Raw genomic sequence first — 25,739 nt, 5'->3', positions numbered from 1 at the left:
GTAAAGAAAACTAGGCAGGTATTGAGATTTAATGTTTTTTCTTGTGTTTCCGCTGTATGGTTTTTACTTCTGTTCTTTGTATAATTATGTGGTACCGCGCGCCGCCGACGACACACCGTTGGCCGGTTGTTTAGAGCGTATTAAAAGTTTTTTGTATGGGGACACCACTTATTTTTTGACTAAACTTTATTTTAATATAGCAAATATAATAATACATATATTGGGGTAGTTTCAAATATCTGCTTGTAACGGTTCCAACGCTACAATAAAAAAATATTTTTTTGTATGGGGTATATACCCCCCCTATTTTTTTTTTTTTTTTTTTAGATTTTTTCCTACGCTTACACACAATAACCGAGCTGGATTCCAAATTTCATCCTTCTAGGTCATCTGGAAGTAGGTTAGGTTTAGGTACTTATATCAGTCCCAATAAAAAATGTTTTTTTTTATGGGGACCCCCCCTATTTTTAAACTTTATTTTATTTTTAGATTTTTTCCTACGGTTACACACAATAACCGAGCTGGATTCCAAATTTCATCCTTCTAGGTCATCTGGAAGTAGGTTAGGTTTAGGTACTTATATGTCAGTCCCAATAAAAAGTGTTTTTTTTGTATGGGGACCCCCCCTATTTTTTAACTTTATTTTATTTTTAGATTTTTTCCTACGGTTACACACAATAACCAAGCTGGATTCCAAATTTCATCCTTCTAGGTCATCTGGAAGTAGGTTAGGTTTAGGTACTATAAGTCATAAGTCAGTCTTAAAATTTACGACTTTTTGACCTTCATACCTTTATAACCGTTTGAGCTAGCTTCATGAAATTTGGGCTTCTAGATATCCTTATGGATATAATTAAACACACGTAGTTTTATGTGTTTACGTCAAAGATGTTTTGAGTTATAGAAGGGTCAAAAGTGGCACCAAGTGGTTCGTGTAATATTACACTCGGCGCTGGCTAGCCAGTTCCTTTGCTTGAACTTGGCTTGACACGCTGCCGCGTGTCTAGATTTGTAAGGTGTTACTGAACCATAATAGGTAAACGCTTACTTTATTTTACCCTATCTCGTTATATAGCAGTTAAAATCCATTTAGTGTTGCTGACATTTATTTAACACGCTTATTTTCATATAATATTAAAGTAATCTGTAACGAATTTTATGACCATATTAGGTATAAATGAAAATAATGATCATAATTGATTATGGTTGTTATTTTCGGTTGTCATTCGTCACGTTCCAATTTAACGAAAACTACGCGTACATATATCACATCCAAATACTTATGTTATGCCTACTCTTGTTTTTTAACCCCCTTATGAGGGCTTTTATAATTTGACCACTATGTGTGTGTGCCTATCTGTGGCACCGTAGGTCTCAGACTATTAAATCGATTTGGATGCCGTATTATTTTTGAAGTGAAAACTTCTTTAGCGGCGCTGAGCACTTTTTGAGGTGGGGAAAAAATTATAAACTCGAGACAGCGTAACGCGTAACTCGTAACGCGTAACGCGCTGACGTCATGGGTGACCGACAATGTTATTCACCAAAGAACTTTAGTCATAACGTATCATAATCAGGTCAATTATTTAAAACTGGACTTTTATATTAAGCAATAAAGCTCAATGTTCTAATCTTGTACGGGCTGAAATACGAGGATCTCACAGTTACATTCTACCTTTATATCACTCCAATATAATTCAATAAAGCTATATCTTGATGAAATCGCTAATAAAAGTGAACTCTAGTACTGATGAATAAAATTCAAAATATCATGACCAAATATATTTAGATGCGAGGTCTGTAAGGTAACTTTACAATTTCTATTCGAATTTTAAACAATTAACGCTACAAATTTAAGCTCTTGGCCAGCAATTTCGCTCTCCCTCGGGGAACACAGAGAAGTTGTGTTCTTTTAAACCTGGCATTTGAACTCATTGAATCTTACCTCTCTCTGGAACCATTTCAATTCAGCGCTATATGCGATGGTTCTCGCGCAGTAACATAATATAACAACAACCGGGCAAGTGCGAGTCGGACTCGCGCACGAAGGGTTCCGTACCATAAAGCAAAAAAAAAACGGAAAAAATGCAAAAAGAAAACGGTCACCCATCCAAGTACTGACCACTCCCGACGTTGCTTAACTTTGGTCAAAAATCACGTTTGTTGTATGGGAGCCCCATTTAAATCTTTATTTTATTCTGTTTTTAGTATTTGTTGTTATAGCGGCAACAGAAATACATCATCTGTGAAAATTTCAACTGTCTAGCTATCGCGGTTCGTGAGATACAGCCTGGTGACAGACACACGGACGGACGGACAGCGAAGTCTTAGTAATAGGGTCCCGTTTTACCCTTTGGGTACGGAACCCTAAAAAACAGAACAATGATTTCTTTAAACAAGTGTAACAGGTCTGCCTAGGGACTGTATCAAAGTAGGAGTTTGTTGTTCTATCGAGAGTTATCTAATTGTGAGGTACAACCTACTTGCTGGTAATCAACTAATCATCAAGTACGTACGATACACAAAGAACTAATAAATGCGATGTGACAATTCCCAACTAAATTAGATGTTCGAGTTTAGGTCGCTTATGTTTTTCATCATCGTATTTGTACTTAAAGTAGATTGATAAAGGCACAAGTGCTTGACAAACGCTCTGTTTTGTTATGAACCACTATAGTTTGTGTAAAGCTGCTTATTATCTAGTATTGTCTCGATAGGAGTGGTCGGCTGGTTGAGGGAATTCCACTAAATAGATGTGTCATCTGCATCTTCTACGATCACTACGATACAAACTTAAAGTACAGAAGTAGTGAATAATACTTTGCCTTCGTATTTTCGCGGAAACGTTCGTATTTATCAATGCGACTTCAGTCAACCTCAGTACTTTTTGTACAGAAACTGACTGAAATAGCGTACATAACACGTTCGTGCGTTTCCGTGAAAATACGATGGTAAAAGATTGTGCACTACATCTGTACCTATCAAAAAGATACTTAATATTAATTTAAGTGTTCATAAATTTTCCAGTAGGGAGCCAAAAATAGGTTTATTTAGGTACAAACAAAAATACTAAGTATTCTAATATTAGGCTGCGGACTTCATTACTATAAAATAACATGTTGTGACCTCTGATATTTCAATAGGTACATAAAATATACTCTGGTATGTTTTTAGCCTGTAGAGTCGGTTGATAGGTGTATAAATATTACAAAAAATAATTGAAAAAACTATTTTGATACTGATTTCAATATTAACTTCCTACAGTAGGTATTACCCTTGAAGTGACTATTTAGTCATATTTATAACTATGCCACACACACAAGTTTATTTCTCAAATTTTAACATGAAACGGCTAATATTTTTCTCGATTTTGGGATTGATGTCATAGTTTTGGATCGATATAGGTTAACGTTGAAAATACACCCACTATGGAAGGTTTGTCTGGAAGAACCCGCTCCTTAGTGAAAAGACTACCTCGTATATGGCCTGTTATTTAATTCTATAGGTTCCTAGTAGTGTGCAATAAAGATATGATGTACTTATAGTACTTAACATCAATAGGTATTTGTATTTAGTTAATATACTTTTTAAGTGCCTATAAGTAATACATTTTCAATTTGAACTTATCTTCGCGTATAGTTGCTTTACTCGCTTTGGAACATCGTTTGAATAAAATAACTTTACCTACAAGTTCTGATTAAAATGAGATAAGTAACCGGATGAACAACACTAGGACAAAAACTTGTTTATACACATAAATAGTTTATGAGATGAGTCGTGGGATTCTGCTTGCCAAATATATCTGTAAATAGTATTAAAAAACATTTCATGCTCATTTACATAAAAGTCGTTTTTTATGGAGTTCTCTAATAATATGTAGGTACGCTTGCAGAACCAGAAAAGATCAAAAAGTTTTTGTGCTGACCTTATATATTTTTGTGATCACAGATGTATCCGCGGATAGATCTTCGGTGGTCACATAAGTACTCCTTGATATTCTTACACAAATATCCTAAAGATCGTTGTGCTGGACACACATATATATATGTCGGAGGCCGATCATAAGATCAGGCATATGCTAACATTCCATTTCTAACCGCAGCTGCACTCCTAGTACTGAACGCGTCGCTGTTATTGTCAATTTCCATAGTAAAATGAACAGTAATGCAGCTGTCGTTGGAAATGGACTGTCACCTATATCGTGAAATTCCTAGGCATATCGTGAAACGTGAAAATCTTTGACTCGTTCCCCGAGTCGACGGAGCCCCGCTACGGCTCCTATTTCTCGGCAGTTTGCCCTTCGGGCATCTGAAACAACCTAACGAACCTATCCTACCTATATAATGGTTTAATGTGACTATCGTCGAAACTTACACGGGAACATTACGATCTGCCTAATCTTACGATCGGCGGACTATTATAGGTATAAAAATTTCCTTATAGATAAAGTATATCAGTAGGTACTAAAATATTTACACATTGAAAACATTCCTAACCCAGGAATTCCATTACTCGCGGAGGCGGAACTCAAAAAAACTCGAATCTGAACCCTGGATAAACATCTTAGCAGGCAGGGTCATATATATCTAACTATGTTAATATGTGGTGTGAACTGCGGACATATTTAACTACACACCACTGGTAGGAAGTTGATACGGTATAGGTATAAAAAAAACAAACACATTTTTAGTTCTTTAAAAATACTTTGCTTAAAAATTGAAGAAATTCAGCAGCTATTGTCAATCTTCTAACTAATCTGAAACAACACATAAAGGTAAGTTATTATATTATCCTTGCAACAAATTAAATAGTACATTTGTTTGCGACGATGCATTGCTTGGTGTGAAATTACTATTCCTAGGGGAACTAAAATACAGTAGATTTAAAAATGAAACGCAACTTTAAAATGTCTTTAAAATGTTCTTGTTGTTTAAATCTGATAATAGTTCGCCAAAAATATTCAAAATCAACTGAAAATAATCACACATTACCTATTTAGGTGGTAATAGATCCCTAGCCGGCTGTTCTAATACAGTCCTCGCGGATGACGCTTGGTTTCCATTCGTTATCTGAGACCCCGACGACGCCGTTACTGAATGAGCTGTGTTCAACGGTCGTACAATATGTCCAAATGCAGATTTCACTTCCGGACTCTTTAAACTCTGAGTCTGTGTAGTTGGTCTGGCAAATAATTGGCGTGGTGTAGTGTTTGCGAATCTTAAATTCACTTCTGGTGCTTTAGTTATCTGAGGCGCCGTATTAAATTTACTAAATTTAAAATTATTTGGAACACTTTGACCCGGCAAAGGAAATATTTGAATGGCGTTAACACAGTACAATGTTAAAACACAAAACGATGTTAAAATCTTCATATTTAACGTCGACTCACAGTATTAATTCGAAGCGAATGAATATTCTGTAAACTGATGAAGTGGAATGGCGGGTTCCCATCTTATATAAACTCTGTCATGTGATTTCCATATACGAGTGCCCAGTTTACCCTGAACCGATAATTTGCCAATACACTTCTGGGCGACACCGATTCGAAGGACAAAGTTGATTCAAAATATGTAGGAACTACTTAACATTCGACCCAGAAGTCTGTTAATATTTTTAGTCACTTTTTAAGAAGTGGTGGAAAATAAACATTTTACTTGAGAAAGCTCTAGATACACTCGACACACTTTACGCTCGACAGACTTGCTCGTACATAAAAGTAAAGCTTGCTTTTGAGTAAAGTACAGTTAAGAATATGTAGACCTTGTTAGATACAGATGAAGTCAGTGCATGAAGGGTAGGATTAAGTAAGTAATAGTACATTACTACGGAGGCCGGGACGAAAGGGGTTGCCGGCCGAAGACATATAAACGGATAGGTCTGAGGCGGGCAACCCCATTTCCCGTCGAGGTATGTATGTATAGTGCTTTTCTCAAACATGCAATGAAATAAATAAAATAAAAAAATCACGAAACCAAGTTTTATTTATAGAAAAAAGTAAACTACGCCCAAAATATAACTGACACGTACCTATATCCTTGTCATGCGTATGTTTTACACGAGTCGTGTATTTTTACTACCCGTATATTTTCATGTATCTTTGATTTTTTCGCCTTGTATATGACTGTCGTTTTCGTCACATAAGTTTACATAATCTTTCATGTTGATATCATGTTTCACATACATAAGTATAATTTCCACAGTCAAACATTGTTTTTTTTTATATAGGCGTAGTGGCAGAGTGTCATTACGAACTATAAAGCTTATACTGCCTCTAGTTTTTTTGGATGGATGAAATGGCGACAGGTCACGGGAACCATTTGCGACGCCCGAATGCCTCTTCGGTTGAAGGGTAAAATTTATAAATCAGTCATAAGACCTGTCGTCATGTATGGATCAGAGTGTTGGGCCCTAAAGGTGACGGATGAAAAGAGATTGCATGTAGCGGAGATGAGAATGTTGAGATGGATGTGTGGCGTGACGAGAATGGATAGGATAAGGAGGAAGTCTGAAAGTTGCACCCATAACAGAAAAAGTAAGGGCAAATCGCCTAGCGTGGTACGGGCATGTGATGCGGAGGGATGAAAATCATGTGACGAGAAAGGTATTACGAATGAATGTGGAGGGAAGTACGAGGAAAGGAAAACCGAGGAAAAGGTGGATGGACTGTGTGAGAGATGATATGAAACGAATTCAAGTGAATGATGAAATGACGGGTGACAGAGAGGTGTGGAAGAGAAAGACATGCTGCGCCGACCCCAAGTGAATGGGACAAGGGCAAGAGAATGATGACTGCCTCTAGTTTTTTTTAATGGATGAATGCCACGATGCTGTGTCACAAATATCTGTGAAATGGAAATTAAAAAACCGGGCAAGTGCGAGTCGGACTCGCGCACGAAGGGTTCCGTACCATAATGCAAAAAACAAACAAAAAAAGCTAAAAAAACACGGTCACCCATCCAAGTACTGACAACTCCCGACGCTGCTTAACTTTGGCCAAAAATCACGTTTGTTGTATGGGAGCCCCATTTAAATCTTTATTTTATTCTGTTTTTAGTATTTGTTGTTATAGCGGCAACAGAAATACATCATCTGTGAAAATTTCAACTGTCTAGCTATCACGGTTCGTGAGATACAGCCTGGTGACAGACGGATGGACGGACGGACGGACGGACGGACGGACGGACGGACAGCGAAGTCTTAGTAATAGGGTCCCGTTTTACCCTTTGGGTACGGAACCCTAAAAAGAGGACTTTGCCGGCCTAGGCCTGCAAGATTTGTATGAAATTCCATTAACGACCTTTTGTCCTAGCCGCACCTGAAACGTCATACTTCGCAGCCTATTATAAGGAACATAACGTCAATATTTCATTGCATGTTTGAGAAAATTAATATTTGTTTTGTTGGAAATTAAAATTTTATTTGTATAAATCAAAATTAATATTTGTTTTGTTGGAAATTAAAATTATTTGTATAAATCTATGTACAAAGTCGAATTTTCTTCTCTTCACGAAAACTGGTAAATATAAGATAGAATTGACTTTTCAGTTATGATTTTCATTTTGAAATTTGCTTTGAGAAAGCAACAGTCGAGATTCCAATTTTTGACTTAGTAATTTGATATCATTCGCTTGCTCGAGACTCGGGCCTCGATACAGCACGAGAGATAAATAGTTAAGAACTATACCCCCATAAATAACGACTTTACTTCATTGTCAGTTCATTTACATCCACACCCTTTATGTATCAGGTTTATGATAAATATTAATTACTGCTTGATAGTCCAAGTTCATTGAATTAAATAAAAGTAACATTGGGTACTTCAAGTCATTTGCAATCATAAAGAGTTTTCGAAGGGGCTTATCGTGAATAATTGGGAATTCCTCCTTGACAACTCGCATTGTATTTTTATTACATTGCGTAATGCCCGCGCAGGCGCAACCGTCTTAAACAAGGATGTGTATGACAGGAAGATAAATAACGATCATCTTCGTATTCCCACATACCTACTGATAATAACGATTAAAAAAGGTCAGTGTATACGTAATGGTCGTAACGTCATTTTTATCGACCCAGGACAGTAGATACGTGGAAATGTTCGTTTGTATTTTTTTATACACAGCCATTTTATTTTAACAAGCATTTAACAAGCTTCTACAAAATCTGTACAAACACAATCTACCGTATTCGAACTTCAAGATATTCACAAGAGACGACACGTACTAGATCCATTCTAGATAAGTTATAGTTTATATATCAACTAGTTCTCTTTTGCAGCGCAATTCGGGCAACCAATGTCACTTTTACGTTAGATAGAGTATAGTAGTTCAAGAGTATCTCCAGAATCGCGCAAATGTCAAATTTGACAGGTTAGATCTTAAACATATCGTTATCGTATCTTAGTAATGTCTAATAGATGTCTATGTTGTGTATGTTTTTTTGTCAGAGGTGGAGGTAATCATCATTGGATACCTACTACCGGCCCGGTAAACCCAGTTTATATAGTGCCCACACTATGAACTTCATTTTCTAATAATGAATTATTTGATTGGTTACGGGCATGGCTAGGCCAATGGACAATGTTGATTTTGCTGCATTCTTAACGCGAAGGAATATTAAAGTGTGTAACGCCTGTTAAAATTGGATAGTGCAATGGATTTATACTGCAAAACTTACAGTCGAAAATCAGGCGTTCATGCTTTTAAAGATGTTACTTGTTGTAGTTGTAATATTAAATAGGTTCATAAAGTGTCATTCGAGTCGCTTATTCCTGTTTGTACCTATGACCACCACATTTCGAGACATTTTAGATTGATAGTCTTCAATTTCACCGGTGACATTGCCACTTCACACATAATGATCGTTGCTAGGTCAGACGGTGCCATCAAAAGTAGAAATGCCCCTTTTAGATTAGATAAGAACCTTGCATATAAGGGGAGTACATATCTCTGCAGCCTATAGTGAAAGGTACTTGTATTGGCTTGTAGAATTGACTGATTTCGAATGATACATACCTAGTTAATAGCGTTCTTTTGGATTTGATTTGTAATGTTTCATAGATATGAAGTATTTTCCTAGCGTTGGTGTGGTCAATAAAACACTCTTCACTCGGGACGCTCGGTAACAAAGTTTGTTTAACCCTCGTGCCTTGAAACCCGCGTTATCTGAGACGCTAAAGATTCCACTTTTCGAACCACTCGCTATGCTCGCTGGAGGTGCGTGGGATGATAATGACGATAATAACTTTTCTGTGTCCTTTTTCGGACCTCACATTATCTCCAGCTCCATACCAAATATCATCTCAATCGATTCAGCGGTTTCAGCGAGACATAGAGTTACAATAATATAGAGATGACACGGGGGCCCGTCGGCCAAACGACCGAACGAGATGCACTTATGGAAATTTCAGTAGGAGTAGCAGAGAAAGCGGTATTATTGCTTGTCCTTGTCACAGTCTCACTTTTTGTTTGTTCCCCACCAAAAATTTAGTATGGTTTATGGTGGGCAACAAATAACCCGACCGAATTACGTAGATTGTTTTTGGTATGTTGTCAGGAATGTTAAAACGTGTTTTTAATATTGTCGCTTTGCGTATGTTTTGTCCCTCACGGAGGCACGCGTATAGCTCATCTATTCTATGTAATACTAGGTCTATGAAGCGAGAAGAGGTAACCGACAATTTTATTTTTCAACTAACCTTCACATTTAAGTTTAATATGTATTAGAAATCTGTACCTACCACCAGTTTGGCACTGACATAAATGCTAGCGTGACCGTAACTTAGGTACTTTCGAAATCTTTCTACGCATCTCGCTCGTACTGGTATATTAGTGCGAGCGAGATATATGTACCTATAGAAAGTAAATTACGTAGTCGTTATCTTAATGTCAGTGCTGATACTGTCAGTGACTCGTGGTACGGGTACTGTGGTCGGAAGTCGCAGCTATAGTTTTTGAGGGTACACTTTAGCCAAACAAACAAAGTAAGAACAACAAATCTTTATTGGTTCTTTTACATTTATATAATTTGCAGACGTAGTTGTCATAGGTTTGGTGAAAACATTTATAGTAGTAATACTTAACAAAATTGCGATTTTTCTAATTTCGAGCTTGATTGTGTTAATTTTAAATACAACTTAAACTAAATAAATAATAACAATTTCTTACAGCATTATGTACATAGTAGAGTTACAAACTTTCCTATTTATATACAAAATGTTCATCTTAATTTATACAAGTAAGAGAGCTAAATATATAGAGTATGCTTTGGGAAATGAACAAATTCTGGTACGATATAAGTTTAACCATTACAAGCTTAAATATTTTACAGACGTTTTTCATATTTTTCCTTTTAAACTACGAAAAAAATGCAAATTTATAATGTTGACTGTTATATTATTTAAATACCTGCCTATAGTCTGCATCTTTAGGTATTTAAAAAAGAGTAAACAAAATCTACCCTCAAATGGCTTCTTAAGCCAGTTGAAGATAGATGAAAACATTACATGATCAAATAATGTAGATTAAAGTCAGGTCGTTCAGTGACTGATCCAGGTGGTTTTGTATTTGTTTGGTTAATCAATAAATGTTGTAATTACCCGAAAACGTACAAATTATTAGTTTACTTTTATTTAAGCACCTAAAGATACAGAGTATAGGTACTAAAGCTGACCACTGACTAACAGTCCGCCGGACGATATCGGCCGGTCAGTTGTTCGGAACTGTCAAATTTTTGTTCTAACTGACAGGCCGATACCGTACGGCGGCCTGTTAGTCAGTGGTCTGCTTTAGAATTAATGCCATTTAAATACTCAATGCTAAACCGCTAGCTTTGATGTGGCAATAGTCTTAACTCTAGCATGCTGAATTTCTAAACGATGTTACTATTTCAAAACATTTATGTATTCTCTTGAAACTACTTGCTAAGCATATTTATTCACTGGAAATTATGTTCAACTGTTAGAACATATTGCCACACTATTACTAACTGAGGTATTTATTGCAGATTTACGTGAACTTTAACGTGGGCTAGCGAAGTTTGTAACAGAATACTGGTTTGACAATAAAAAATGTCGACAACCTTACACACACCGACCTAGCCAACTTAGCAAAGTCTGTACCTACGGTCTTACTTATGTAAGTACAGTCGAGTTCATAAATACAAGCCAACATTCCAAAAATATATTTTTACGACCTTATTGTTAATATATTAGAAATATGTAAATTTATTTTAACAATAACAGTTTATAACAAGATGCATGTAACTGCCTGCCGTATTCGAACTTCAAGATATTCACAAGAGACGACACGTACTAGATCCATTCTAGATACGTTATAGTTTAGATATCATGCGCTCTTTTGCAGCGCAATTCGGGCAACCAATGTCACTTTTCACATCTTGGTGATGTCTAAAAGATGTCTAACTAATAGATATCTATTTCAAAATCGGGCCCTGCGTCGAATTATCGGGACTATCGGGAGCTCGAAAACAATACAAAAGGTAATCACGGTTCATATCCCGGTTGATATAAGTCTAGTGATATTTTAATCATGTTGGCTTGTAAAGATGTTTAATAATATAATCCAATATTAATAATCATGTTGTGGGGTCCACCACACGGCCATGGACGAAGTTCGATTGTTATTTCAATTGTCATTGCTCACTGATCCGCAATGTGTTGTTCCTATTACGGGAATTATTAGGGTGCCTAGCCGAGATGCCAATCGTTCGCACCGTAGCGAACCATACGCTAATGTCTCTGTCGCACTAATATGGAAGAGTAATAAAGAGGGATTATCGCTTCGTTCGCTAAGGCGCAAACGATTAATTAGCATTTTGTCTAGGCTCTCTGACCTCTGACTGAATACAACAACAAATAATATATTATATTATCTAAGGATATGTTAACGATTCTTGCCAAATTTATGCGAGCGTTCCTAGAATTATGAAGACTAAATATATCTTATTTAAATACTCCAGCTTGCATAAACTTGGCAAAATCTTCATCTTTTAAACGCTAACTATAGTACGTTTTTTTTAGCATTAGAAAGAACTTGCAAGAAGGTAAGCGATCTTGACATGTCTTTTAATTGAAAAACGCTTTTTAAAAATCAAAAACGATTACTTATGAAAGCGGAAGAATATGAATGATCGTATTAGATTCATAATTGTTACATATTTGCCGTGACTTATTTTTAAAACGTTTTTTTTTATTAAAAGACACATCAAGATTGTTTACCTTTTTTCTAATGCTAAAAAAACGAACTATATGTAGGACCTAAATACTTATATTTGTGTTTAACTGTTAGAGACTAGAACTGCCAGAAAGTCGTCGCTATCAGTACTCAGAGGCCTCGATTTTCTAAAGCTGGCAGCGCTTACGCCTTTGCCTCTTCCATTTCTGCCAATAAATTCTGGGAAGGGGAAATCGGGAATTCCTCGGTGCCTCACGTCCAGTAGACCCTCTCCAAAGGTTGCCTGGAAGAAAATAGAGATATAAACAAACAGGAATAAAATACATTGGATAAAAATGTTGCCAGAAACGTCTATTTACTTCTGGAATTACTGTACATTTATTTTAAAAAAAATATTGCTAAGTCATTGGCAATTCCTGTCTTGAGGAATGATGTGAAATCTGTTTAACTATTCATAACGCAAAATGTTTTATCACATTTATGGTACATTTCATATATGCACGTGTGTACCCGAAGACAGGCGTGAAAAATGTTTAAATTATATTCGTTTGATGTAGCCAAGCTGAGCAATGTAATGAATAATCGTGTAAGTAGTTGATACTTATATACTTAAAATACACAATGATTACGGTGTTTAAAACGTTATGCAGATAGTTTTTCACTGAAAACATGGGATTTGCCACGCTTTGCTAACGGTGCATAATATTGAGTTATTGCTAAAAATCTTTTTTTGATGAACACATTTATAAGTATGTAGTATATTCTCTGAGCGAAGTTTTCCTGCACATAGGACGATATCTAATAGACAAGGAATTTTTTTTTTATTAAAAGTGAAATATACCATCGTTTTGATTGTCTGCATTGCATATTATTTGCTAACTATTTTGAGGTCGTTTCTCAAAAAGTTGGCACCGCCACCTGTAAATAGGTTTATGTTAGAACTTTTTTTTCGTTATGTACTATTTTTATATATAAAAAATTAATACATATTTAGAGAGACTTTTTACACAGAGGCCTAATACTTTGAAAAAGATTTAATAAATATTGATTACAAAAAAAAATATTGTAACTACGTTTATCCGTTAACCTGCCGTGTCCCAACGCGAGGGACTGATGTTCCGAGCTATGAAAACCACACAAAATATTAACTTAATTTAACGGCATTACCGTATTTTATTAACATATATCCTTAACTTTTAAAGTATTACTATCGCATAACAATATTATAGTTATATTTTAAGTTATTCGGCTTCAAAGTTTGTCCAAGGCAATTCTTAACGGTCACCTGGCGCGTCACGTTCACGACGATTGTATAACCCCCACCGCACCTTTCCCGTCTCACTCCGCACGAGCTGAAGCCGTCACTCATCAGCTATCACCTGGTAGGACGAAGACGTGGTTATTGTGCTTCGCAAATAAAACACAAACGACAAAGTATCGGAAATTGGAGTTTGTAATGGGTAAGTACTCTTTATCCTGGAGTCGATATCTTGCAAATTATGTAACCTATCGCATTACTATCAAGATATGTAACGTAAACAATAGTTTAGTTTTATATGCCTAAGTACTTATGGAGTTCATCAAGCTAATACATTTTGTGTATTCGCGATATAACTGCCATTTTCCCCATCACCTGCATATCGTCCACCTGGCTAAAACTGCCAGGTGGATGAGATTTTGCGGCAGGTTAATGTCACTGATACCACAACTAATACTCGTAACTATATAATTATATAGCGATTATATCGCTTTTGTGTGTTAATTTAGGAATAAAACTATCCTGTCTGTTAAAGCTGCATATTATTGAAATTTTTGTACTTTTGTCTTAAGTCTCGTTAACCTGTCCAAAAAAGTCAGGTGAATGATGCAATGGCAGGTGAACGAAGCGTCATTCACCTGCCATATGACTGGTGATCGATAATTATTTAAAATCCACGTTACATATACTCAAACTAGATTTGTGACGTCCAACGGGAAAAGGTACCTTATGAGGGTTTTTAGTTTTAGACATATATTAAAATGTTTTGTAAAAAGTATAAGTATATGCAGATTAGTCCCGTTCTTGTCAAAACCCAGTTCTGATGATGGGATCTATGAAGAATCGAGGGAACTCCTCAAATCTTAAAGGCATACATATAGTGATTTTTTTGTTTTTATTTACAAATCAAGCATATACATTCACAAAAGTGACATTGGATGAAGTGGAACTGCTGATGAAGATCAGAACGAAACTCTTCAACGACGCATAGTTCACGTTTGGCGATTTGTCCTCTTCGTTATGTTTGTTAAGCAAGATAAGTTTATAAGCTGCATTTTCGTCAATCTCGAGTTCTGATGATGGGATCCATGAGGAATCGAGGGAACTCCTCAAATCTTAAAGGCATACATATAGTGATTTTTGTGTTTTTATTTACAAATCAAGCATATACATTCACAAAAGTGACATTGGATGAAGTGGAACTGCTGATGAAGATCAGAACGGAACTCTTCAACGACGCATAGTTCACGTTTGGCGATTTGTCCTCTTCGTTATGTTTGTTAAGCAAGATAAGTTTATAAGCTGCATTTTCGTCAATCTCGAGTTCTGATGATGGGATCCATGAGGAATCGAGGGAACTCCTCAAATCTTAAAGGCATGCGTATAGTGACTTTTGGATTTTCATCAGAAAATCAAGCATTTTCATTAAAAACTGTCGCATTTGATGAAGTGGAACTGCTGATGATGATTAGAACAAAACTCTTCAACGATGCATAGTACACGTTTGGCGATTTAGATTTTGACTTGGATTGGGACTGGGGCTGGGACCCGGACCCAGACTCGGGCCCGGACTCGGACCCGGACTGTGACTCGGACCCGGACCTAGACTCAAACCCGGAGTCGGACCTGGACCTGGATCCCGGCTCTTATCTGAACCTGAACCCGGACCTAACCTGACCTGACCTTGCACCAAACCTGAGTTCCACTAGGTACTGCGAGGGTTCAGCATCAGCTCTATCTTGGGTACTGCTTTCCCAAGTGCTCATCAAGACGTGTCGAATGACCAAAACAGCGTGTGTCTATGTTGCACCAAACCTGAGTTCCACTAGGTACTGCGAGGGTTCATCATCAGCTCTATCTTGGGTACTGCTTTCCCAAATGCTCATCAAGACGTGTCGAATGACCAAAACAGCATGTGTCTATATGTTGCCTCAAACCTGAGTTCCAGTAGGTACTGCGAGGGTTCATCATCAGCTCTATCTTGGGTACTGCTTTCCCAATTCCTCATCAGGACGTGTCGAATGACCAAAACAGCGTGTGTCTATGTTGCACCAAAACTGAGTTCCACTAGGTACTGCGAGGGTTCAGCATCAGCTCTATCTTAGTAACCACTTTTCCAAGTGTTCATCAAGACGTGTTGGATGACCAAAACAGCGTGTGTCTATGTTGCACCAAACCTGAGTTCCACTAGGTGCTGCGAGGGTTCAGCATCAGCTCTATCTTGGGTACTGCTCTCCCAAGTCCTCATCAAGACGTGTCGAATGACCAAAACAGCGTGTGTCTATGTTGCACCAAACCTGAGTTCCACTAGGTACTGCGAGGGTTCAGCATCAGCTCTATCTTGGGTACTGCTCTCCCAAGTCCTCATCAAGACGTGTCGAATGACCAAAACAGCGTGGGTCTATGTTGCACCAAACCTGAGTTCCACTAGGTACTGCGAGGGTTCAGCATCAGCTCTATCTTGGGTACCACTTTTCCAAGTGCTCATCAAGACGTGTTGGATGACCAAAACAGCGTGTGTCTATGTTGCACCAAACCTGAGTTCCACTAGGTGCTGCGAGGGTTCAGCATCAGCTCTATCTTGGGTACTGCCCTCCCAAGTCCTCATCAAGACATGTCGATTGACCAAAACAGCGTGTGTCTATGTTGCATCAAACCTGAGTTCCACTAGGTACTGCCAGGGTGAATAGACAGCAAGATTGAATGTTTACTTATTCTCAAAAACTTGTTGTTAAATTGGGAATCGAATCGAAGGTGAGGTGGATCAGAATCCAAAATTTTAATCATCGTGGTGGACAGGTCCCTTTTTATAGAAGATGACACATTTTTCGATTATTTTTAGAGTCATTGAAAATGATGTGGTGGACAGGTGGATGACACTCATTACAGGTGAATGATGACAAGAAACCAGGTTAACGGCAACGGACACAGGTTAATGACGCCTCTCGATAACCTGTCAATATTTTCATTGGAATTTCTACTTATTTCTCGATAACCTGCTTCTACTATCGATAACCTGGAGACAAAATATCTTTCACCTGCCCTTGATATCATTCACCTGAATTTCAAACGCCTATATCTTCTAAACTAATTGAAGGAATTGCTTCCCTTCCACATTTTCTAATAGTTTAAGTTGCCTTTTAACGATTCCAATAAAAAAAAATGCGAAAATGCAAAATTTTTGAAAAACATAAATTTTAACCTGGCGGTGCCAACTTTTTGAGAAACGTCCTTGACTACATTGAAGTACCTTTTTTTTATAGAACTGTAATTATATTACGTAATATGATATTACACCAAACCGGATGGTGTCAAAACGGAGGTTTGGCTACGACTAGACTATACGAACATAGTTATTTAGTCAAACAGACAAATGAGTCAAACTAACCAGTCTTATAAAGACTGATCTGGCTGCCACGTTGCTTGACCTCTAGGTATATTTTTTTAGGATTCCGTACCCAAAGGGTAAAACGGGACCCTATTACTAAGACTTCGCTGTCCGTCCGTCCATCCGTCTGTCCGTCTGTCTGTCACCAGGCTGTAACTCACGAACCGTGATAGCTAGACAGTTGAAATTTTCACAGATGATGTATTTCTGTTGCCGCTATAACAACAAATACTAAAAACAGAATAAAATAAAGATTTAAGTGGGGCTCCCATACAGCAAACGTGAGTTTTGACCAAAGTTAAGCAACGTCGGGCGTGGTCAGTACTTGGATGGGTGACCGTTTTCTTTTTGCATTTTTTTCCGTTTTTTTTGCTTTATGGTACGGAACTCTTCGTGCGCGAGTCCGACTTGCACTTGTTTTATATTTAATTCTCTTACCTACATTTCTAATTATAATATACATTTACACCTCTTCAATCGGCGGTCGCAGGTTCAAACCCCGGCTCGTACCAATGATTTTATTGGAACTTATGTACCTACGAAATCTCATTTGAAAGATCGCGTGTAGCAACTCATGAATATAAGTGTAGCACTCGTTTAAGTAACGACATTTATAGATTAAATGTAAGTATTTAAATAAATACAACAACTTCAAACAATATTTCGACCCTCGCATATTGTATGATTTAGAAACGTAAATATTTGGTTTTGTATAAAGTGACTAGGTATTTAATATTCAGTGTCGTCGTAGAATTAACGTAGGTTCCGAAAACTATAAAATAAAGAATCGTGTCCGGCACCACGTGCATGTAGGATGTTGTAAGTGGCACGTCAGTGGACAACACTTGTGTAAGTATAGGTGTTAAACGTAGGCAATAAATATATATTGTACAAAAGATCCGTCTGAAATAAATTAAATAACTAATACACAAAGTCATAAGGTAGTTTTAGAAACTGTTTCTCGTTTTTTAAATCATTAGATATAGTTTAGAATATAACGACATTTCAACTGTTTTTTTTTCAGCATTTCCCATAGTTATGTACTTACCTAGTTTCGCAGTTCTTACACTTAAGGCGACAGTCCATTTCCAACGACAGCTGCATTACTGTTCATTTTTGTATGGAAATTGATAATGACAGCGACGCGTTCAGTACGGGGAGTGCAGCTGCGGTTAGAAATGGAATGTTACCATTAGCCAGTAATTTTATGTTTAGAAATTGTTAGATGCAAAACACAGGAAAATGGTCTAAGTGGCGTCCTCGTGTAGTTGCCTTTTAAGCGAAGAGGAAAACCTTAGTCCGATTCGACCATTCGTAATTGCTACTACTGCATACTGCTACTACCATTGAGGCAGGTATTGACGTCGGTCACACACCTCGACTACCTATGTGTTGACTAAATACATTACGAATCACGGAATAAATTCATTATACTCTGTACAACTTTTTTTAGATTTATTACATATGTCATTCAGATGTCATTCAGTTAATTACAAAAAAACACACCTTAAAAAATATTAATTTTACACTTAAACTAGTGATCGTACCTGGCTCAAAAGTCCCCATAATGCCTGCAGCATTCCCCCGCTGCACTGCTATGGAGACCTGTTGGACCAAGTATGACCCAGAACGAGGATCACCACTCCTCTCCTGCAAACGCCGGCCTAATTCCCTAAATAATTGGCGGGCTTTCCTACCCCACGGCCCCGTGGTCTCTACAGCCACCGGCACAAAATCGTACGCCGATGCCAGTACTTAATCCAAGTACCGGCAAGTACTTCTGTACAACTATGAATGGCTGATAAATTTTAATAGCAATATTTTGCGCTAATGAAGCGTTTTCGAGACTGTCATGGAAAATTCCTAACTGACACCATAGTATTTGTGAATACACACTAGTTGGTTATACTTAACGTAAAACGAACATATTTAAAGCGTGATATAGCTGATTTACATATTTTAAATTATTTCGTTATTATAGCTACATAAACTTTCAACGGGCTTTGATTCTTCAAGATTATTTTGAATGTTCATAGTGGTGTTAAGAACCTATTACAATCGGATCTTTATGAACTATTTAGCGATAGGGAATGTAAAATAAGTGGGCTTACTGGTACCTATCCTTATATTACTCATGCTTGTAGCTATAGAAAAAAAATATGTATTTGAGTCCATTATGTATACAGGTGAATGTTGAAATCATAGCTATTTTCAGCATTTCTTCGGAAGAGGTTTATGGTAAGAAATACTTGAAATTATCCATACAGGTATAAAGCATACGTACTATTTTTCCCTTTATTATCTGTTGATATAATTTCATTTGATAGGCATAAATTAGCACGCATATGTTAAGCTATTCGTTTGTCGTACCACATTTACATTCAGATGGAGTTCTCGTGATTAAGGCGAAATTACAATAATGAATAATCAGATCGTTAGCGGCGATGGCCAATGGCGACTGGCGACTGGTTCCGTCATCACCAATTTACGATAATGTAATTAATAATATACATCTGCGCTATAATGTATGATGATCAGGATAATTAATTCAAGATTGTCATTGATACGCTGAATGTCGCGGTTAAAGACTCTATTTCAGGTTTCGTATCCGCGCATTAATAAAAAACTATCATCTTTAATGAAAATCATAAGATTACTAACCTAACCGAGGCATAATTATATGGTAAAATTGACATGAAATGATCACCTACATTGTGTTTATTGCGAGAGTGAAGTGGTTAATATGGTTGAGCAAACAGTCAAAGAATCCTATGCTATGCTATAATTTTTTGTTTCATAAATATGTGCTTCGCAGGTTCTTCGGTTTTTTGAATAGGTAGATGTACCTAATGCTGACCTAATGCCGTATATTAGCAATTAATCTTTCGAATCATTATAGCAACAATAATTTAATATAATATCATTGTATGGGAAGTGAAGTATTTATTTGTAAGTAGTTTATTGTAGAAAATCGGTACCTACTTATTGTTATTATTGTAACCGTCTTATTGCTACCTCAGATTTGCAGCAGGCCTTCATAAGCTCGCGTTACGTCTTCACATCCTCAACATTACCTTTGGCCTCGCGTCAAACGGCTAGTACTTAACGTAGCTCGCTCTTGCCAGAGCATCGATCATCCAGAGTTACTTCATTAGTCTTTAATCTATGATCAATAGCCGTAGACTAAATACCAAATCGATCCGTTGCATGAGGCCGTTTAGGCCGTTAATATGCATGTGAGGCACAAGGCATCAGGATTTTATAAACCACTGAAAAGTGACGTTACCTCATGAGGCTGGAATCCGCCCAGGGAGTTTAGGCCGTTGATGCCAAAGGCCTGCGAGGCGCTCTGGCTGCCGGAGCCGCCATGGCCGCCGAACGCCGAAGCAGACGACGCCGCGCCGGACAGGGAACCGCCGGCACCGCCGAACGAGGCCGCTTGGCTGCTGGCCTGACTGCCGCCGAAGCCGCTGGAAAGTAATGAAAAATGTGTTACTGGCTTGTAATAGTGCTCAATGCATATTTATATCAAAGTTTAATAACTAGGAAGCTCGTACGAATGAGTTTATTGGAACTTCTGCCGTATTCGAACTTTAAGATACATATTCACAAGAAACGACACGTACTAGATCCATTCTAGATACGTTATAGTTTAGATATCAACTAGTTCTCTTTTGCAGCGCAATTCGGGCAACCAATGTCACTTTTACGTTAGATAGAGTAAGATATCTATTAGATTGAATTGGATCTCTAAGTCATATCCTGAGGAAATCGTTCAAGAGTATCTCCAGAATCGTGCAAATGTCAAATTTGACAGGTTAGATCTTAAACATATCGTTATCGTATCTTGGTGATTTCTAAAAGATATGTAATAGATGTCTATTTCAAAATCCGAATCAGGCCCTTATGTACCTACATTTGATACATAAATTTACTAACCTGTGAAGGAAAAGATCGTGAAGAAACCGGGCTAGTCCCAATAAGGCCTATTAGGCCTTTTCCCTCTGAAGTTAGAAGATTAGATGGCAGTCGCTATTTGTTAGCCTAAATAGAACTAAATATAGTAAATATTAAGAGCCATTGTTAGATGGGACTGCTACCCAATTTGTTAGAAAACATATTGGTGGTTTCTCGCAATGTTCTAAGAAGTTTTGTAATATAACTAGTAGGCACATTTAATTGCTTCCCTAAAAATAGGACATGAGACATGAAAGATGCTTACAATAGATTACCTAATCCTATTAAAAACATAGTAGGTATGTTCCGGTAAACAAGTTCCGGTGTCGGTTAACCATAAAAATGTTGACCGTAATTAAGTTTCGTAAAGCGAGCAATATCGAATCATCTCTGACCGCAGTACTGTACTCAATGTACTCATAATAAGAACTAATAGAATAACGTCACGTGATGTGGTATTCACGTGATATAACAGAAACTACAAAAATCCGATGAACATTTTATAAATCACTTGATCACCCATAATAGGTAGGCATAGAAATATAGAATGGAAGTTTTAGTAGCGAGACGGAGTTGCCATTAAGTTTAAATACATATTGTATGCAGTTAAAATATACTTAACCGTATAATTCAATCGTGTAATTATTAAAATAATAATACCTGTATATTTATTGTTTGAAGCCGTTCTCTGATTCTTTTACTGTAAGTACATACAATGTTTAAAAATAATTGTCGTCAATTGCCAAAAGCGGTTGTTAACATATTCACCGCTGAGCTACGGTCGTAGCGCTACGTTATAGCCGATAACATGGGTTTCCCGGTATGTAGCGAAAATGCTTCGCGGAGTCATACATAATGGAAAATAAATGTGTCGTTAATTAGCGCTGAATGGAATAAGGTTTTGTTTTAAAACGAATAAATTGTCAATCAGAAGTTACTAACTAAATATCATTGGGGCTTATGAATATGAGTTGGATTTCAATATATGAACGTGGAATGTCGATATCTTTGTAACGGTGCTATAGAGTCCAATACCTAATAATAAAATAAAGCTGTAACTTGTTTGTCAGGCTCTAAAAATCCGCGGGCAATGAGCCAAAATTTCTCAACCCGAGACATATTCGCGCAACGAGATGTATGTAACAGTTACATAGTTAGCTTAACGGTGTCGCACTACCTGACCGAACCAGCGCGCCTTGCCGGGTACAGGTTTACGGAGACAGTTACAAAACATTGCCAAGGTCTGGAGGTTCTTTCCACTCTCTAGGCAATAGATACTAATGAATGTGGTGTGGTCATATAAAATTTCGTTAGAATATTATAAGTAATTTTAAATATCAGGAGGGCCCAGATGCCAATCTTACAACGACAAACGCCAAACCAAAATCTACCGGGATAACTAACTAGTAATGTAATGCTACGAAAAGTCACGTGTCTAATATTTCCATACATTAATTAAGTTTCGATTGGGGTTTTCTATCAATGATTGTTACTCCGGCCAGGCCCCCAGTTGTCCGGGTTATTCCTGTTCATTATTGAAATAAAGTTTGATCGAATAGACCGTTTTCACAGTCAAGTTCTTAAGTAAGCTAAATGCATTAAGTTTGAGTAGTTACTTAAAGAACATGAAAACACAACTATCCCAAACTCTTGGTAGATCTGAAACAATATTGATTTGTATTGGTACCTATCGAAAATAAGATCGACTTTTTGCTTATTGAACCAGGATCAAAGTATAAACAGAAAACAAAAATTCACACATGTGTGAATAGGTACTTAAGTAATTTATTAAGTAAAGCTTCTTTACCTTAAGATCATTCATTATTAGAAAATAGAAACTCACCTGCCAAATCCATTAAATGAGGAGGCTTGGCTAGCTGAATGCGATGCACTAAACCCTTCGTTAAACCCTCCGAACGAAAACGACTGGGATGCCGAGTGACTGGAACCGAGTCCGTTGGCGCTGCTGCTTATGCTAGCCGTCAGACCACCATGTCCGGTGGGTGCGACGTTGAAACCGCCACCGAATCCAAAACGAGGCTTGACTGAACCAGACGGCACGTTTCTTCCCTTCGTCTCGTTGGGAAGCAGCGTGCTAGGGTCACGCTCCAAATGTTCTATATAAGGTAGAACAGGAGGTGTGATAACTGGCTCCAGTTTTCTCTCCCGCCGCCGCTCGTCCGGGAACACGAAGCCTTTGGCGGGTGCAGCCGCGGCGCTGCCCAGCGCGACCGCCAGACACAAACACGAACAGATGAACTTCATGGTTGGGGATATTGGAGACAATATGTCCGATCAGCGATGTTTTCTTGTTTTATTAGGGTCGCGCGAGGTCAGAGGCGGAGTTGGCATGCGGCACGCGCCGTAGCCTTCAGAAAACCCACTGCGAGTCGCCCGCGCCGACGTCCTGCCGGTACAGCATCCCCTCTACACACCGGCGACTTCCATATACCTCTTAGACCTTCTCCTTTTAGATTTAACGACGTTTTGTTTAGCAAATGTAATAACATCCACAGACTGATAGAACGACTCGTAGGTAACAAACATAGTGTTATTGATGGGGAAATCCAGCCGTCCTACTTATGGCAGGTTGTTTGGAATCTAGACACGTAGGGACAGTTCACACATTTACATATGTGACTAAGATTATGTCAGTTATTTATGGAAGGAACTTCCTTCTACCTATTGGTTCGAATATGTATAGGTAATAAGCTTGTTCTGTATCATGATTAATTGCCTTATTAACACATTCACTGCGACATCGGAGATGTATGCTTAATGCGATGCTAACAACTAATTACAGCAGCGAACGTGTTAATATATGATAGCTTCTTCTTCCTCGCGTTATCCCGGCATTTCGCCACGGCTCATGAGAGCCTGGGGTCCGCTTGACAACTAATCCCATGATTTGACGTAGGCACTAGTTTTTACGAAAGCGACTGCCATCTGACCTTCCAATCCAGAGGGTAAACTAGGCCTTATTGGGATTAGTCCGGTTTCCTCACGATGTTTTCCTTCACCGAAAAGCGACTGGTAAATATCAAATGATATTTCGTACATAAGTTCAGAAAAACTCATTGGTACGAGCCGGGGTTTGAACCCGCGACCTCCAGATTGCAAGTCGCACGCTCTCACCGCTAGGCCACCAGCGCTTATTAAATACACCATTACATTGTTTATAGGTAGATTTTTATGTTCAACTTTAATATACAACTTCATCAAGTCTGAGGTATCTACTTACATACTTAATGTAGTAATTTTACACGGTATACGGGTATTTTGGTAGTTTAAACTGATAATACGAGTATGTGTACTCAATGTACTCATATTAAAATAACTGAGATTCTCTTTCTCTCTTATAAGAGTTACATCTCCCGACACAGCATCTGATCAAGTTGGTTACATTGACCACTAGAAGGAGTCTAACTGCCCGGAGTGCCCGGCTATCAATCCACATACATAATCAAAAACCAGGGTTGTGCCAGAGAAGAACCGATATACTCGTATATACAAACTACAAAGTAAACGATATAGACTAATTTTAAATAAATAGTCCTAGCTACGTCCTCCTCCTCTGTCGTTCCCTCATTATCATTACTGAGGATCGTGACTCCTCCAACGAAGTTTCTTTCTGACTTCGCTTCATCGGTTTCCGTCCTCTACCTCTTGGAAGGCCGTGCTGACCAACATCTGAAGGCTTGAGGACCAATAGGATTTTGATTGTGGATGTGGGCATAGACGACAATATATGGGACGGGTATACAAAAAATGATTTTTTCCGCTTGTAAGTATTGTCAATATAGGCAGCCCTAAGTGTTGGCTGTAATTTGAGGCGGGGCCGCTCGTCGTGTGTCACGGTCGTCATGCGTAAAGTACGCAGACTTACACGCAATTATAATCTGCTACGATGCACCCTAGGTCGTATGAAAATGTATCGCATATCATATCGTTTTTTTGAAAATACATATGTGCTTCTAGTATTGTAAGTTAAATAAAAGAAGGAACTGCGGTAAAACAAAATAACAGTTTACGACCGGCACGCGGCAGCCAAACAAACTGCAACCAATTGACTTACAACTCGTATTATATACGCAGGTAAACAAATACATAGGTATTGTCTATTCGGTACCGCAACGTTGGATACTGGAGCCTAATTTCTGGTTGTCTTATGTAGATCGACTGAAACCGGACATATTATTCAGGTTTACCCAAATCGCGGGCATTATAGCATACTTACCCCCATTTTCTTAACTTTCGGGAACAGTAGAATGAGATAATTAAATCTGTTACTTACACATAAGTATATCCTAAATTAAGTAAGGCAATTATAAAGCACTCAACCTTAAAAAATGTAATTAATTAGACTGTCAACTTTTATGTATAAAACGTGTAATGGTTTACTTAATCAAATCAAGTGGTTTTAGACGTTATTAATTATTCTTTTTAGGGTTCCGTACCCAAAGGGTAAGAACGGGGCCCTATTTCTAAGACTCCGCTGTCCGTCTGTCCGTCCGTCCGTCTGTCTGTCTGTATCTTATGAATCGTGATAGCTTGCAACTCTTGCGCTCGCTCGCACTTGGCCAGTTTTTTAAATAGCTATTTAAATATAAATGAAACTTGAAACAGTAGCTGACCTAAGTGTCGATTTTCGAAAGCTGTTAATATGTTTGGTCCGATTACTGCAAGTTTGTAACGGACCTTTCATTGTTTCAGACGTGCGTTGGGTTAGATTAATTTAGTCACGTGGGGCATATGCATATTACGGGTAGTCGGGTAGGTACCGATAACTTAAAGGTCTCGTAATAACTTCAATCTGTACATAGGAGATAAGATCTCGCCGTAATCAAAACAAAATAATCTCTGAATTTCGCCACTAATCTTTGTAAACACCTATTACATAACTATTAACTATGTACTAATGGTGTGTCGCAAAGCATGTAAATAT

General features: G+C 37.8%; 1 protein-coding gene across 1 annotated transcript; it reads right to left on the bottom strand.

The window, feature by feature from the left end:
- Window positions 1-12,245: 12,245 nt before the first annotated feature.
- Window positions 12,246-23,329, bottom strand: LOC134679923 (spidroin-1-like). The gene is made up of 3 exons (XM_063538869.1): window positions 22,638-23,329; window positions 20,124-20,307; window positions 12,246-12,474 (listed from the first exon to the last, which is right to left on the bottom strand). The coding sequence occupies exons 1-3, from the start codon at window positions 23,057-23,059 to the stop codon at window positions 12,295-12,297; spliced, it is 786 nt and encodes a 261-aa protein (XP_063394939.1). The 5' UTR covers window positions 23,060-23,329; the 3' UTR covers window positions 12,246-12,294.
- Window positions 23,330-25,739: the final 2,410 nt, after the last annotated feature.

Source organism: Cydia fagiglandana, chromosome 3 (genome assembly GCF_963556715.1).
Source record: "Cydia fagiglandana chromosome 3, ilCydFagi1.1, whole genome shotgun sequence".
Taxonomy (NCBI): domain Eukaryota; kingdom Metazoa; phylum Arthropoda; class Insecta; order Lepidoptera; family Tortricidae; genus Cydia; species Cydia fagiglandana.
This window is presented reverse-complemented; position numbering and strand designations above follow the sequence as displayed.

Bases quoted from the DNA above. Each gene is read 5' to 3' on its own strand.
- LOC134679923 (XM_063538869.1), bottom strand. From the start codon at position 23,059: ATGAAGTTCATCTGTTCGTGTTTGTGTCTGGCGGTCGCGCTGGGCAGC. The intron at 20,308-22,637 runs GTGAGTTTCTAT...ATTACTTTCCAG, and splicing joins TCATTTAATGGATTTGGCAG to CGGCTTCGGCGGCAGTCAGG. The intron at 12,475-20,123 runs GTAACGTCACTT...ATTTTCTTCCAG, and splicing joins GCGGATTCCAGCCTCATGAG to GCAACCTTTGGAGAGGGTCT.